At 40.0% G+C, this 15,132-nt stretch overlaps 1 protein-coding gene across 4 annotated transcripts in view; it reads right to left on the bottom strand.

The window, feature by feature from the left end:
- LOC140493722 (alpha-1,6-mannosyl-glycoprotein 4-beta-N-acetylglucosaminyltransferase-like) overlaps positions 1 to 15,132 on the bottom strand; it is a 35,242-nt gene continuing 20,110 nt past the window's right edge. For all 4 annotated transcript variants that reach the window (XM_072592503.1, XM_072592504.1, XM_072592501.1 and 1 more), the window contains exons 3-4: positions 3,665 to 3,812; positions 1 to 2,449 (exon numbers count right to left, since the gene is read on the bottom strand). In XM_072592503.1, the coding sequence (XP_072448604.1) occupies positions 1,299 to 2,449; positions 3,665 to 3,812 (1,299 nt within the window). In that variant the 3' untranslated portion in view covers positions 1 to 1,298. The remainder of the gene's footprint in view (positions 2,450 to 3,664; positions 3,813 to 15,132) is intronic.

Below are 15,132 nucleotides of genomic sequence, written 5' to 3'. Positions count from 1 at the left end.
ATTGACTCTTCATTAAAATGCAAATCACTGAAAAATATGACAAAATCCAGAAATCGCAATCAAAATAACATAGCATTCAGGAGTACTGATTTATTACATCCATTTTAAAGTCTCATTTGAGAAAATATGGAAGAATATACTTTGTGCCAACACAAAGTGCTTTACAAATAATTAATATGTTTTGAAGTGTAATTGCTACAAAATGTAGGAAATCTGTGCACAATCAATTCCCCAAAACAGCAAAGTGAAACCTACCAGTTAAGGTTCATTGATTTTTATTGATTATCAATGTTAATCAATGTTGATTGAAGGATACGTATTAGCCAGGATACTGGGGACAACTGCCCTGTTCTTCTTTGAAATGATGGCCATGGAATCTTTTATATTTACCTGAGAGGATTTTTCCTTTCACTACTACATTGATGTATTAGCTAGTTTTTTTTTGTGCTTAAGATTCGAGTTAGACATGAACCACAATGTTTTCATGCCCGGACCAAAGTGGTACTACTGAGTCAGTTAGTGTAGAGAGTCAGTAGAAATGTCTAAATGTTGTCACTACCATAGGTCATCATTCTCATCATAATTCTTAGAAGCTATAATAACATTATAAAAGGGTTCTTTATACAGAAAAGAAAGAAAAACAAGTATGCTCTTCCTGCACAATAAAATGTGTCTGCTGCCATTTTATTTGCTGGCTTATGCTGTCCTCTGGTGGAACATTAACAGAATTGCAAAACATTTCTGTTTTTACAATTACCAAAAGACATGTCAAATTTTTTTAATGATTTGGATATATAGGTTCTTCTGTACTGTAGAAGAATGGATGTAAAAGTTTTATTAAAACTAAAGATGTTTCACGCACACTTGCCATTCATCCCAGTATACCAGTACTGGGGCTGTTTGGTAGAACAATTCAACCTAATCTATTTGCTCCGCATTCCATCCTCTTCCCCCCCACAAAGTTCTGTATCTTCTAGTGACTGTGTTACTAGTGACTTGGGATCTTTTGTGTGCAACTGAGATGGCAGACGGGGTCCTCACTTTAGTTCAAAAGATAGCACCTCTAAGCCTGCAGCACTCCCTCGGTCCTGCGCAGGAGTGTCCACCTGGATTATGAGATCACATCTCTGGAGTTAGACTTGAACCCACAACTTTTGGATTCTCAGGTAACAGTGTTATCCAATAAGACCCAACATTACAGGAAAGGCCAGCCTGTCCTTGAAATTGAAACTGCAGCATCACAACCTCTTGGGCAGTGCATGATAAGGCAGAAAGATCTCAAAGAGAGGGGACGAACATTATTTCTCCTTTTCAATCCAAATATTCACCTCAGAAATGATGAGCCAGTCTGTCTGATCCTCTGTCACCAGCACTTGAATACATTTCATTGGCTCAGAGATGTGGTTTGTAACATTTTCCATTTCAAACTTGCCTGCATTGAATGTGCCAAGTTGATGGTATGTTTTGCAGCTCTGATGACCATTTTCTGTTGTCTTGTCTCTTCCCACTTGTAGGTTCCCAGAGTGGAGAATATCCCCCTTGTGTTCAGGAGATCCAGTCCAAACACGGATTTTAGTGATCTTTACTGGGCTTTCAAGCACAACAAGAAAGTAGTTTCCTTCCTTTGGGGACTTACCCCAGAACTGACCAATTCCAAATTCGTAAGCTTTGGCAGGTAAATGCTGCTCATAAACTGGGATATCAGTGAATACCAATGCAGGGGGGTTGTCAGGCAAAATGCCCATATACTCCTGAAACTCATCATCCTTCAGCTTGTTGTGCTTGTCTTGAAATGATGAGTAAGTGCCCATGTGCTGGAAAAGGGATGGCTTGAACCTCATCTCATTGGGTTGGGCCTTGGACCTGTGGAAGAGCTCTAACAGCCAATCACAAGGCATTTCATCATAGAACATCAGCAGGAACCTGGCCAGCTTGGGGAGATCGACGCTGTGGTAGAGTTTCCCGATGTAACCCAACTTTGAGAAAGTTAGTGTTGCCCACGATGAGCCCTTACTCAAGGCAATAAACCTCTTTATGGAGGAAAGGAAGTTTTTAGCACAAAAAACATCATCCTCTAACATTAAGTAGTATTCGGATAGGTCAGTACAGAAGTTGACCAGGAAAGCATAGTCCACATTCTGCTTTGACCTGAACTGGACTCTTTTCTGAGGGTCATTGTAATTTCTCTTGAGACCCTCTAGTGTTGGGTAAATATGCTTTGGACACTGAATGACAAGTAGATGGCCTGCACTGATATGTGATGTAAACTGGGCTTTGACCTCTGCAGCAGTCTTCAAATTCCAGGCCATGTCAAAATCAGCAAGGTAAATCACCACTACCATCTGCTCCAGCTCTTCATAGCTAGACTTCACAAAAATGGACTGAAGTGTATCCATCAAGTAGTTTTCTCTCATTCGTTTGACCGATGAGATCCCTATTGACAAGTATTCTTGAGAGACCAAAACAAAATTACAAAATTTTAGATTTTAACATAAACACTCTTGCTTAGAAACTGAAGAGCGAGCACACATTTTGACAGAATGCGCTGGGTGCATAATAGAATTTAATGGAGCTCATTGTTATCAATGTGTAAATCACCCAACAGTCTCTGACAAGGAAGAGGTATTTCAGGACTGGAACGTGTGTTCAGGGAGACAGGGCTGAATGGATTATGCACAAGTTATGGGACTGCAGTGAGGAGGCAATGATGGTGTTGAAGAGTCCTACTGGAATTGAAACATGAACTATATTTCACTCTTCACAGCTGCTGCCTGATCTGTTGAGTTTTCCAACGTATTCTACTTCATTTCATATATGGTGGTCTCATGGCTATAATACCAAACTAAAAATATAGAGAACATGCACTCACACCCCACTGGGGGTCATTAGAGAATGTGAAATAAAAAGCTGGATCAATAAAATGATGATGAAGCTGTTGGATTGTTGTAGATATCCAAATAGTTCGATAATATTCTTTAGGGAAGGAGTCCTTACACGGTCTCAGGCTAAATGTCATTTCAGTCCCCCACCAATGTCATTGGCTCTTAAATGGCCAAGTGAAACTTTGGATATTATTGCAGATAAACATTTAATTCTTGCCTGTTAGTTTCTCACACGTGAGAAACTGGAATAAACCACTCCACCCCTTGAGCTGGCTCTGCTATTTGTTAAGATCATGGCTGATCCAGTTACTCCACATTCCTCCCTAATCCTGATTAGTCTTTTCATCCACTTGATTATCAAGAATCTCATGCCAATATCATGAGAAAGAATAACCTTTCAAAAATATAGAGCTGTTGTGAAGCAATGGTGGTATTCCTATGTCTGAGCCAGGAGGCCTCCATTCAAGTTCCACCTGCTCCAGAGATGTATAATAACACCTCTGAACAGGTTAACTGAAAAATATCTAACCTTTCAAAACAAAGGGAAGGGACATGGGTCTGAAGGGAAAGTAGCTTAATTTTAATCCTTTGGAAGACAGGAAATAAATGGTTGGTAGATAGATAATAGTCCTCCATGTTTTGGACAATGCGCTGGAATGGTAGAGGATGGAATTGATTGGAGGGGCCTGACCTGTATTACTATCGTCTATTATCTTAAATAATATCTACAAAGTAACTGATTAAAAGAAATAAAATTTCTCACAAAAGTTCACTATACTTACTTCTACTCTTAGGAGCAGTCCCTGCTAAATAAATGTAAGAAATATTCAATGGATGGGAAAATGTGATCTCTGCTGGTGAATTCTGCCATCGTTGTTTGCATATTTTCCCCAGTTCTCCACTGTTATTTTTTTCATTCCAAGCGATGTTCTGAAATCAAGGATTGTAATATCAATGGAAATGCCTTCATTCAGGAACTACAAAGATTAAAAAGAACAAATTGCCAAGAACAAAATGGAGTACTGTGGCACTATATAAAAAGAAAGAACTTGTAAATCCATAATATTTGTGACTGCCTCGTGCTGTCCCAGAGTCTCTACAGACAGTGAACATTTTGAACTGTAGTTTCCATTGGACCCTTGAAAATGCAGCAGCTAATCTGTGTACAGGAAGCTCCCACAAAGAGAAATGTGATAAAGACCAGAGAGTCAGTTTTTGTGATGTTATTTGAGGGGAAAACATGGTCAAGTTAATGGGGAGAATTCCCGTATATTTCTTTGAATTGGTGGCGGTGGGCTCTTTAATGTCCACTTATTCCAACCTGAAAGAAACATTACCAATTCATTGCATTAATTACTGTTGTGGCTAGGAACTTTATATCAGCAGAGGTGTGTGTATATTGCTGGGCTGCACTTTTGTTTTATTTCCATATGACCACACGTGAGAAACTGGAATAAACCACTCCACCCCTTAAGCTGGCTCTGCTATTGGTTAAGATCATGGCTGATCCAGTTACTCCACATTCCTCCCTAATCCTGATTAGTCTTTTCATCCACTTGATTATCAAGAATCTATCCATCTATCATTGCCTTAAAAATATTTCGTTTCTGTTACCTTTTGAGGGTGAACTTGCAAAGACTTATGACCCTCTGTGGAAAAAGTTATCTTTTTCTTCGTCTTGAATGGGTGACTTCTTGTTTTGAAAGAGTAATCCCTAGGACTAGGTGGCACTACTAAAAGGGAACATCATTTCCAGGGCTACTGCGCCCTTTTTTGATGGAAAAGTACTCAAAAACACTGTATACAATTAACAATTTTAAAGGTCTTCTCAAACAGCCAAAGAAAAAGCTATATCATTTACAAATACTTAACCCTAGTGAATTATTATCATTGTTATAAAAGCTTTAAAGTTTCTTACTCAAGAGATGAGGGTCATAAGCATAGTCAACTCTCTGTGCGTTCACCAGATGTGATTCTCTATCTAGCTGAGACACACAAGGCGCAGGGTAACTAACTAACATTTCTCACTGAATCCAAGACAGCTTAAAACTTCTTTTCAGTCTGATGGCCTGAAAACTTCTACAAACTATTTTTTTAAAAATTGTCAATCAGCTGGAATGAATCTTCTGAACTGCTAGGCATGTATCATGGCCATCTATCTCTGTATTTTGTAAAAGTTTCACTCAGTAAGCATTTTACAACGATCTTCACAGATAGCTGGCTAATCATTTAACTTAAATCACATGTTTTGTTGGAAAGCTATTTTAAACTTTCCATTTGAAAAAAGTTTCTTGACATCTTTTAAAATAAAAATCAACCATGCAGGATTAAAACCAATAAGCCATTTTAACACTGCTTTAGAACAGAATTCCCAAACAATATATAGTTTCATCACCTGCACACTAACCTTTTGGGATTCATGCATTAGGACACCCAGATCCCTTTGCATCTCAAAACTCTGCAATCTCTCACTGGAGAGATTTAGATGAGATGCTACTTTTTTGAATTCTTCCTGTCAAAATGAACAATTTCACATTTTCCCTTATTTTACTCTATTTGCCACTCACCTGACATATCCAAATCTTTTTGGAGCATCCTTAGCTTCTTTTTAAAACTCAGTTTCCGACCTATTTTTGTGTTGTCTTTGGTTCTCTTCATCCAATAATTTATATGAAGGGTAAGAAGTTGAAGCTGTGATCCTCGTGACACACCATCGCTTGTTATATTTTGCCAACCAGAAAATGACACATTTGTTGACTCTTTCCTGTTATCTAGCTGATCTTCTATCTTTGCCAATATGATACCTCTGACGCCATGAGCCTTTCGCTTTCACAGTAACCGTTGAATTGGCACTTTCTCATGTGAATAATGGAAGTCTAAGTATAGTGGCTTCATTTCAACCACAGCACACATTTTTTGCTACTTGCTTTCTTTTCATCTATTCCCAAACCACTTCGAGAGCATGGTTACCCGAGTTTCTGCAATTGTTTCTGTTTTGTGACTGCCATCATTAATTAAAGAGTCACCCTCCCTCCAACTTTTCTGGCTTTCTGTTCTTCTTAAATGACATGTCCCTCCAATATTCAGGCCCTAATTTATGTCATCCTGTATCCAAGCCTCTGTATTAGCAATCAAATTGTACTTCTGTTTGTGCTCTCAGTTCATCTGTTCTTGAATGCTGTGCATATTGGGAGATAGACCCTAAGATTTTGTCCTCATTTTTGTAACCTCTATCCTTATCTGTCTTATCTGACATTGACTTTGCTAATACCATGAATCCACTTCAAATGTACATCCCTAAATATGAAATATTTTGGGATATATTGAGGTTGTAAAGGGTGCTACTTTAGAAACAAAAAACAAAAGAACCATGAATGCTGGAAATCAGGAATACAAATTGCTGGAAAAACTCAGCATATCTGACAGCATCTGTGGAGAGAAGCAGAATTAACTTTTAAGGTTCAATGACCCTTCTTCAGAACAGAGAACTATGTAGAAATACTAGTTTGTCTTTCCTTTAAGTCTTTTTATACAGAACCCAAAGCATATGAGCAGATCATTTAACTAGCCTGTTCTAGTGTTTTTACACCAAATGGATCTTCTTCCACTCTACCTTTTCAAATGCTATTAGAATATCCCTGGGTGCACGCATACCTAACTTCAACTTAAATGGATCAGTGCCCTTCATCTTAATATCCATGTGTGGCAAGTTCCGTATTCTAAATTCTGTGTTTCTTCCCACAGTCTAAAGATGTGTAAGTTAGGTGAATTGGCCATGCTAAATTGCCCGTAGTGTTAGGTGAAGGGGTAAATGTAAGGGAATGGGTCTGGGTGGGTTGCTCTTCGGAGGGTCAGTGTGGACTTGTTGGGCCGAAGGGCCTGTTTCCACCCTTTAAATAATCTAATCTATACCCTCAAGTTCTGGACTCCCCCACCCCAGGGAAAAGACTTTGTCTATTTATCCTATCCATGCCCCTCATCATTTTGTAAACCTCTATAAGGTCACCCCTTAGCCTCTGACGCTCCAGGGAACACAGCCCCAGTCTGTTCAGCCTCTCCCTATAGCTCCAACCCTGACAACATCGTTATAAATCTTTTCTGAACCCTTTCAAGTTTAACAACATCTTTCCAATAGGAAGGAGACCAGAATTCAATGCAATATTCCAACAGTGGCCTAACCAATATCCTATACAGCCGCAACATGGTCTCACAACTCCTGTACTCAATACTCTGACCAAAAAGGAAAGCATACCAAACGCCTTCTTCACTATCCTATCTACCTGCGACTCCACTTTCAAGGAGCTATGAACTTGCACTCCAAGGTCTTTTTGCACTCCAGCAACACCCCCTAGGACCTTACCATTAAGTGTATACGTCCTGCTAAGATTTGCTTTCCCAAAATGCAGCACTTCGCTTTTATCTGTATTAAACTCCATCTGCCACTTGTCTGCCCATTGGCCCATCTGATCAGGATCCCATTGTAATCTGAGGTAACCTTCTTCACTTAAATTTAGGGATGCACAAGAGGCTATAAATGGAGGAGTGCAGAGAACTGGAGGAGATTACAGAGCTAAGCTACATTTAGAAACACTGATATAATATGTTATAATATCACATGGATACCAGAAAAGTGGTGTACTTACAGACAGATAGATAGCATCACAACATATGATGTTCCAGTATTAAGGTCTTCACTTCACCTTCAATAATATGCAGTGCAATGGAATCTTCGCAATGTGTAACCACTGCAGTTAGTATCTATATTCTTAAAGTCATGTAATGTGGTCAAACATAAGTAATCCTAGAACTCTAACTGTAAATCTGAGACCACACAACAGAGTAAATAGATTGTGCGGTTAATAGGCATTAAGACATCTGTCTCAACAAAACCCAGTCTTCTTGGTATCTGTCATATGGGCTAACATTTAGGGAAATACTCAGACTATATCATACTGATAGTACTGTTCAACCCAATAAGCGGCAGTAAGTGGGCAATAAAATCCAGTGGCTGCACGTTGCTGTAAAGGTCACTGTGTAATGGCAGTTCCGAAGAGTTCATTTATAAATGTCCTCACCTTCTACCCGAGTTCAGAACAATCAAACACAAGTATTACATTCTGTACAGAAACACTGCAACCTCAAGACAGGCAGAACATTTTATGAGAACAGTCTTTATTTAAAAGAATCAGGAAGCTAAAATATATGGATTGCAAGAGGTTTGGTACAGCTCAATCTGGCAAAACAATCCGAGGATGAAGTACACAGGAAAACTCCTGTGTTATTTCAGCATTACTTGTGCCTGTGCATCACTTTGATTTTGTGGCAATAGCATAAAAGCACTGAAAAAAACCACCTATGACTTTCCTGGCCACCAATGGGCATTGCTCAACTATTTTTTAAACTAGTAACTTTTAAAATAGCACCAATAACAAAGAGACCAAAAGAGAGAAATGAACAGCAAAAAGTAAGAAAAGCACTATACTGCAACACAGATCATATTTCTACTGTCATTTTTAAACAGCATAAAGCTGCACATTAAAGATAGAAGGCAAAATCTAAGCATGGATTGCAACTCCATTGACATTCTGTCAGAATTCAGTTATTTAAAGAAAAAATAAATCACTATTTCATCGATCAATATGTAGTTGATAAAAAAATGACAGGCGACTGTCTGTTAGAGTTTGCACATTTTCCCTGTGTCTGCATGGGTTTCCTTCTGTTGGTCTGGTTTCCTCCCATAGTCCAAAGAGGTGCAGGTTAGGGTGGACTGGCCATGCTAAATTGCCTATAGTGTTCAGGGATGTGTAGCATTAGTCAGGAGTAGTAGGGTAGGGGAATGGGTCTGCATGGGTTACTCTTCGGAGAGTCAGTGTGGACTTGTTGGGCCGAAGGGCTTGTTTCCACACTGTAGGGAAGCTACAAATTCTATAAAATGTCTTTTGCATTTTCAAATGATGTGTTAAAAAGAATAAAATCCTTTGGCAGTTGCAATGAAGATCATAAAGATCATTAAAAAATATTCCAGTTTTGGAAAAATTAGTTTAAGCTTTAAGTGAACTTCAGGATTCACAGGTTTGAGTTAATTCATCTCCAAACAACCAAAATGAAATATTCGAACAGTTCATGTAGAATTGATCATTGTTTCTACACCCATTAATGTCATTCTCTAAGACACATCAGGACAAATCAGAAGAAGATACCATTAACACATTGAGAGAAGGATGCAAGTGTGAAGCAATTGTCTTGAAACTGAACGGTCAAAATCCTGGAATTGTGGGTCTACCTAAAGCAGGTGGACTGCAGCAGTTCAAGAAGGCAGCTCACCACCACCTTCTCAAGGGTAACTAGGGATGGGCAATAAATGCTGGTCAGCCTGTGATGCTCACCTCCAACAAATGAATTAATAAATAAACAAGCAAATAAGTAAAGCCCTGTTATCCCCAGAGTCATGGATTAGTGGTGCTGGAAGAGCACAGCAGCTCAGGCAGCATCCAAGGAGCTTCGAAATCAACGTTTCAGGCAAAAGCTCTTCATCAGGAAGGGCTTTTGCCCGAAACGTTGATTTCGAAGCTCCTTGGATGCTGCCTGAACTGCTGTGCTCTTCCAGCACCACTAATCAGGAATCTGGTTTCCAGCATCTGCAGTCATTGTTTTTACCATCCCCAGAGTCATACCAAATGTTAAGGTTTTTTTGAAAGGTACCCCAATTTACCTGACTTTCAGACCAAGGTTGTTAGAATGATGGGCCAGATTTCTGCACGAAACAAAAATTATGTATTATGAGTAATTAGATAATAGTTAAACAGATTTAATCCACTAGAATATAACACTATTGCGTAAAACTCTAATCCACTGACAAATGTTTCCTCACACGCACTCAAAAATAGACAAAGAAATTTGGAAAATAGCTTACTGCCTAAGGTAGAAAAAAACTGGAAAGCCAGGACTTAGTTTCCCGATTCCGACATTAAGATTATCTGACTTTGGTGAGCCTTGGTGTTCAGCTGTCTCTTTCTCTCTGGAAGGTGCAGATCCAAGGACTTTTTGAAAAGTTTTAGGGTCTCTGCCTCCACCACTAATTCAGGCAGCAAATTACAGACACCCAGCACCCTCTGTAAAACCATTTTTCCTTACGTCCCCTCTCATCCTCCTGCCTCTTAACTTAAATCTGCAACCCCTGACTGAACTCTGTGCCAAGGGAAACAAGTTCCACCTGTCTACTCTACCTTACCCCCTCACAATTTTGTATACTTCAATTACCTCACCCTCTGCCTTCTCTGTTCTAAGGAAAACAGCCCTAATCTCCCCAGAACTCCAATTCTCCAACCCTGGCAACATTCTAATAAATCTTCTCTGCACTCTCTCTCCAGAGCAAGTCCGTCCTTGTAATGTGGTGACCTGAACTGCACATAATACCTCACTTGGCCTCACCAGTGTCTATACAGTTTCATTATTATATTCTCCATTTTGGTATTCTATACCTCTACCAATGAAGGAGACCATTCCACATGCCTTCTTTACAACCTTATCTACCCATACTTTAGGGACCTGTACATTTGCACGCCAAGATTTCTCACTTCATTACACCTCTCGGTATATTCCCATTTGTTGCATATTCTCTTCTACTGTTTGACCTCCGGAAATGCATCATTTCACAGTGACCAAAGGTTGAACACCACCTGTCACTTCTGTGCCCACTCCATCAATTCATATTTAACATTTTGGAGTTTATGACTATTCTCTACTCTACCCACTACACAACCAATTTTTGTGTAGTCCACAAATTTCCCATTGGGTGTGCCCCACTTTCAAGTCCAAATCATGAATGTATAAAGCAAACAGCAGGGGTCCCAAAGCTGAATCCTGTGGAACATCAATTGAAACAGCTTTTCAGTCACAAGGGCAGTTATAGCTCGTTATCCTTTGTTTCCTGTTACTGAGCCAACTTTGGATCCAATCGACACATCACCCTATATCCAAAGGCCTTTTATATTTTTGACCAGTCTGCCTCATGGGACCTTATCTAATGCCTTACCAAGCCATAGGCTGAGAATTAGGGCCAGACTGTTAAGGGAGATATTAAGAAGCCACAAAGGGCGGTAGATCTCTTAACTAAGTTCGAGACATGACATTCTAACTAAGCAGCAGCATGTTATTCGGAACTGTCAGCACTCAGTTCACTTCTGGTGGGTGGTACGATAGAAAACCCCATTTAATGAGGTCTGATCTTCAGTTAATAAGATCATTAATAAGCAATAATCCTCCTTACCAGACAACGTACTGCAACCTAGTGAGAATTTCATGTCAACCTGCAGGCCTTAGTTAAAAGATTCATTGAGTTGATTGCAACATTGAGAACAGCCTTGCTGGATTTCTCGCATGATTCTGAATCCCACTAAGAACAAAGACACAGAGGTGGATGCATTAAAATTGAGCTAGAAGATGGTCTTCACATCATTTATTGTGATCACGGCTGAACAGAGCAGATTCAGTCAGCTATGCTTGACACTGACCAGCTCCAAAAGCTTATCACTGGCGGGTGGCCTGAACACATTCAGCAGGTCCCTGAGCAAGCATGCACTTTCTGTCTCTTAAGAGATAAATAAGACTCTAGGAATGTGATTTTCAAAGGCAAAGTTTGTGATTATTCCGCAAGGTCTACTTCAGACATTCTAGACTATATACATGGAGGAAACATGGGCACAGAAAATAAAATCAAGAGATTGGCATGTGAATTAAACTATTGGCATGGCACCAATAAGGACATTGATCAACTCATCAAGTCATTAAAAAACATGTCAACCTCATCAACAATCAAGAGAACCTCTTCTTGTTCTACACAAAATTCCTTCTTAACCACATCTTAACCAGTGTGCAGTTCAATGGAATTCATGTAAAGATTCTGGATTAGTGGTGCTGGAAGAGCACAGCAGTTCAGGCAGCATCCAAGTAGCTTCAAAATCGACATTTGGGGCAAAAGCCCCAAACGTCGATTTCGAAGCTACTTGGATGCTGCCTGAACTGCTGTGCTCTTCCAGCACCACTAATCCAGAATCTGGTTTCCAGCATCTGCAGTCATTGTTTTTACCTCAGAATTCATGTAAAGTATAGTCATTACAATTAACAATACGCAGTGTTACAGTCATATAATGTGGATGCGACATCAGTAAGCACAGAACACAGACTATATCTGCATCTGAGTTTATGAAAGTGTAAACAGTTTGTGTGATTAAGAACAACAGAGTACCTCTGTGTGCAGGATTGTGAGTAATATTTTCCATGTCCAACATAAACTCCCGTTCTGGTGACTGACTATTTCACTGACTATTCTATGTGACAAAACAAAGATACCACTAGTGCAACGTTTACTGACACATTAACTCCCATATCCAGGATGTTTGGTGTTCCACAATGAATTATGTCCATCAACAATACACAATCTGTGCCCTTCCAAGACGTGCAGAAAGTTGTGTCCAATTCATTACCTCTGCTCCTCATTAACCTCAGCCTAACAGTCTCAGAGAATGCACTGTTCTTTTGTTAAAATTCATGATAATTAAGTGTAAGGTGAGTTGCCAAGAGTTTTGGATAGCGTGATATATCCACATGCTACTCCTCCAGGCTGTGGTTCGTTCTCACTATCACCTCTCATATTTGGGAGACAGGTCCACACAGTGCCTTGCTCCCACACACTCACCAGCCAAGCACATGTGCACAATGTATTGTTGGAAAGAATAGCACAACAGCATGATCAATGTCTATGCAGGCAGTTATCCCAACTTGTATTAGGACTGAAGGCAGCGTTTGAGATCTCTGTATGAATACATGAGTTTGTAGCATTCTAGATCATCGTGTCCTACATAGGTCACCTAACATTGTAAAAAGCAATTGTTAAATTCTGCACCATATCCAAGCTGTACGTAATCAACTACTAACCACAAAGGACAACTCTAATTCTGAAGCTATAATGACAGACAAGATCGATGACAAATGATAATCATCTATCTGTGATGTCAAACAGTACAGAGTGAAGGCACACAGCCAAGTTGTGATAATAGTAAACAGACTAGATCCTGTTGTGTTGTGCATACACCGAAGCTTTATCTTAATGAGTACAGATAATATACCTTTGTTCATTCTTGTAAATGTTATTGGAAAAGGACTCCCTTTGTTTAAAGGAGAAACAGGGGACTTTGTATCATTGGACCAAACCCAGAAAGTTAGTATAACTTTAAGACAGTTATATGACACCACAACATTGGATATTCCAAGGGTCCATGACTTCTGGCCTCATATACTTACAAACAAGATCCCATACTACTATTAATTTTAAGGATCTGACATGCAAATATTCACTCATACTAGACAAATTAATTGGGCTAAAAGCAAATAAGCCCACTGACCCTGATGAACTGAATCCTAGGAACCCAAAATAAGTATCTAGAAAGATAATGGATGCATCAGTTGTAATTTTCCAAAAAATCTTTAGATTTTAGACCAGTGGGGTTCCGCAGGGATCAACGCTGGGACTATAGCTGTAATCAGTATATATTAATGATTTGGTGGAAGGAAGTGAATACAGACAACACAAAAACAGGTGGAAAGGCAGTTTGTGAGATGGATGCAGACAGTTTACAGAGAGATACAGTTAGGTTTAGTAGGTGGTTAAGAAGGTGCCAAATGGAGGTTAATGTGGGAAAATATAAAATTGCTCATTTTAGAAAGGGGGAGCAAAAGAACAATATTACTTAAATGGAGAAAAAACTTCAGAAAGCAGCAATTCAAAGTGACTTTGGGTTCCTTCTTCATTGTGATTGTGATGAGGTCAGCCAGCTGGACTCCATAGGATACGAGATCCCTGATTGGGGATTTTGGGGCAGTACAGTGGCTCAGTGGTTAGCACTGCTGCCTCACAGCACCAGAGTCCCAGGTTCAATTCCAGCCTCGGGCGACTGTCTGTGTGGAGTTTGCACGTTCTCCCCGTGTCTGTGTGGGTTTCCTCCGGGTGCTCTGGTTTCCTCCCACAGTCCACAGATGTGCAGGTCAGGTGAATTGGCCATGCTAAATTGCACATAGTGTTAGCTGCATTAGTTAGAGTGAAATGGGTCTGGGTGGGTTACTCTTCGGAGGGTTGGTGTGGACTTGTTGGGCCGAAGGGCCTGTTTCCATGCTGTAGGGAATCTAATCTAATCTTAATCTGGTCCAATCAGGGAGCCCTGGATGATAGATAAAAAGAGGAGTTCACCATGGGTGGTGGGGATAAAAAAAAGCACTACTGCAGTTAGGCGGTAGTGTAGGGGTTAAAAAAAAATAAACAGGAGATGTCCCTACCCTCCCCTTCACTGTTTGATCACACAGCATTGCTCTTAAAAAAAACAAAAAATAAATAGAGGAGTTTCAGAGATACTGCCATTCTGAAGAAGGCTGTACTAAAGTCAAGGATTGTTTATGTGTAGATAAAGGTTGACTTGATGATGGGATACCAGGTACTCTGGAGTTAGTTCAGGTATGAAACACAGAAAGCTAGCACATAGGTGCAACAGATAATTAGGAAAGCTAATAGAATGTTGGGCCTTATTTTTAAAGGGGGTTAGAGTGCAAGAATAGAGAATTCTCACTGCAACTCTACAAGGTGCTGGTCAGACCCCATCTGAAGCACAATGTGCAGTTTTGTCCCCTTAACTAAGAAAATATATTATTTGATTGGAAGCAGCTCAGAGAATGCTCACTAGAATGATCCCTGGTGTGGAGGTGATGTCTCATGAGCAAAAGTTACACAGGCTGGGACTCTACTCACTGTAACTTAGGAGAATGAGAGGTGATCTCTCCAAAACATTTGGGATTTTGAAGGGGCTTGTCAGGGTAAATACCGAGAGGTTGTTTCGCCTCATTGGAAAGTCTAGGATCAGACAGCATACTCTCAGAAATAAGGGGCGCCAATTTAAGAATGAGATGAGGAAACATTTCTTCTTTGAGGATTGTGAATCCTTGGAACTCCTTACCACAGAGACTTGTGGCGGCATAATCCTACTTAAGACTGAGATGTTCAAATTTTTGTTCGATAGGGGGATCAAGGGTTAGGAATTGGCTTAGCTCAGTTGGTTGGGTTGTTGGTTTACAGAGAAGTATGATGCCAACAGTGTGGGTTCAATTTCCATTGCTGATTTGAGGTTACAATGAAGGACTCTCCTTTTCAACCTCGACCCTCACCTGAGGTCTGGTAGCCCTCAGGTTAAATCACCACCAGTTG

This window comes from Chiloscyllium punctatum, chromosome 22 (assembly GCF_047496795.1).
Source record: "Chiloscyllium punctatum isolate Juve2018m chromosome 22, sChiPun1.3, whole genome shotgun sequence".
NCBI classification, from domain to species: Eukaryota; Metazoa; Chordata; class Chondrichthyes; order Orectolobiformes; family Hemiscylliidae; genus Chiloscyllium; species Chiloscyllium punctatum.
Note: the sequence above shows the minus strand (reverse complement) of the source record. Positions and strands in the feature narration are given on the sequence as shown.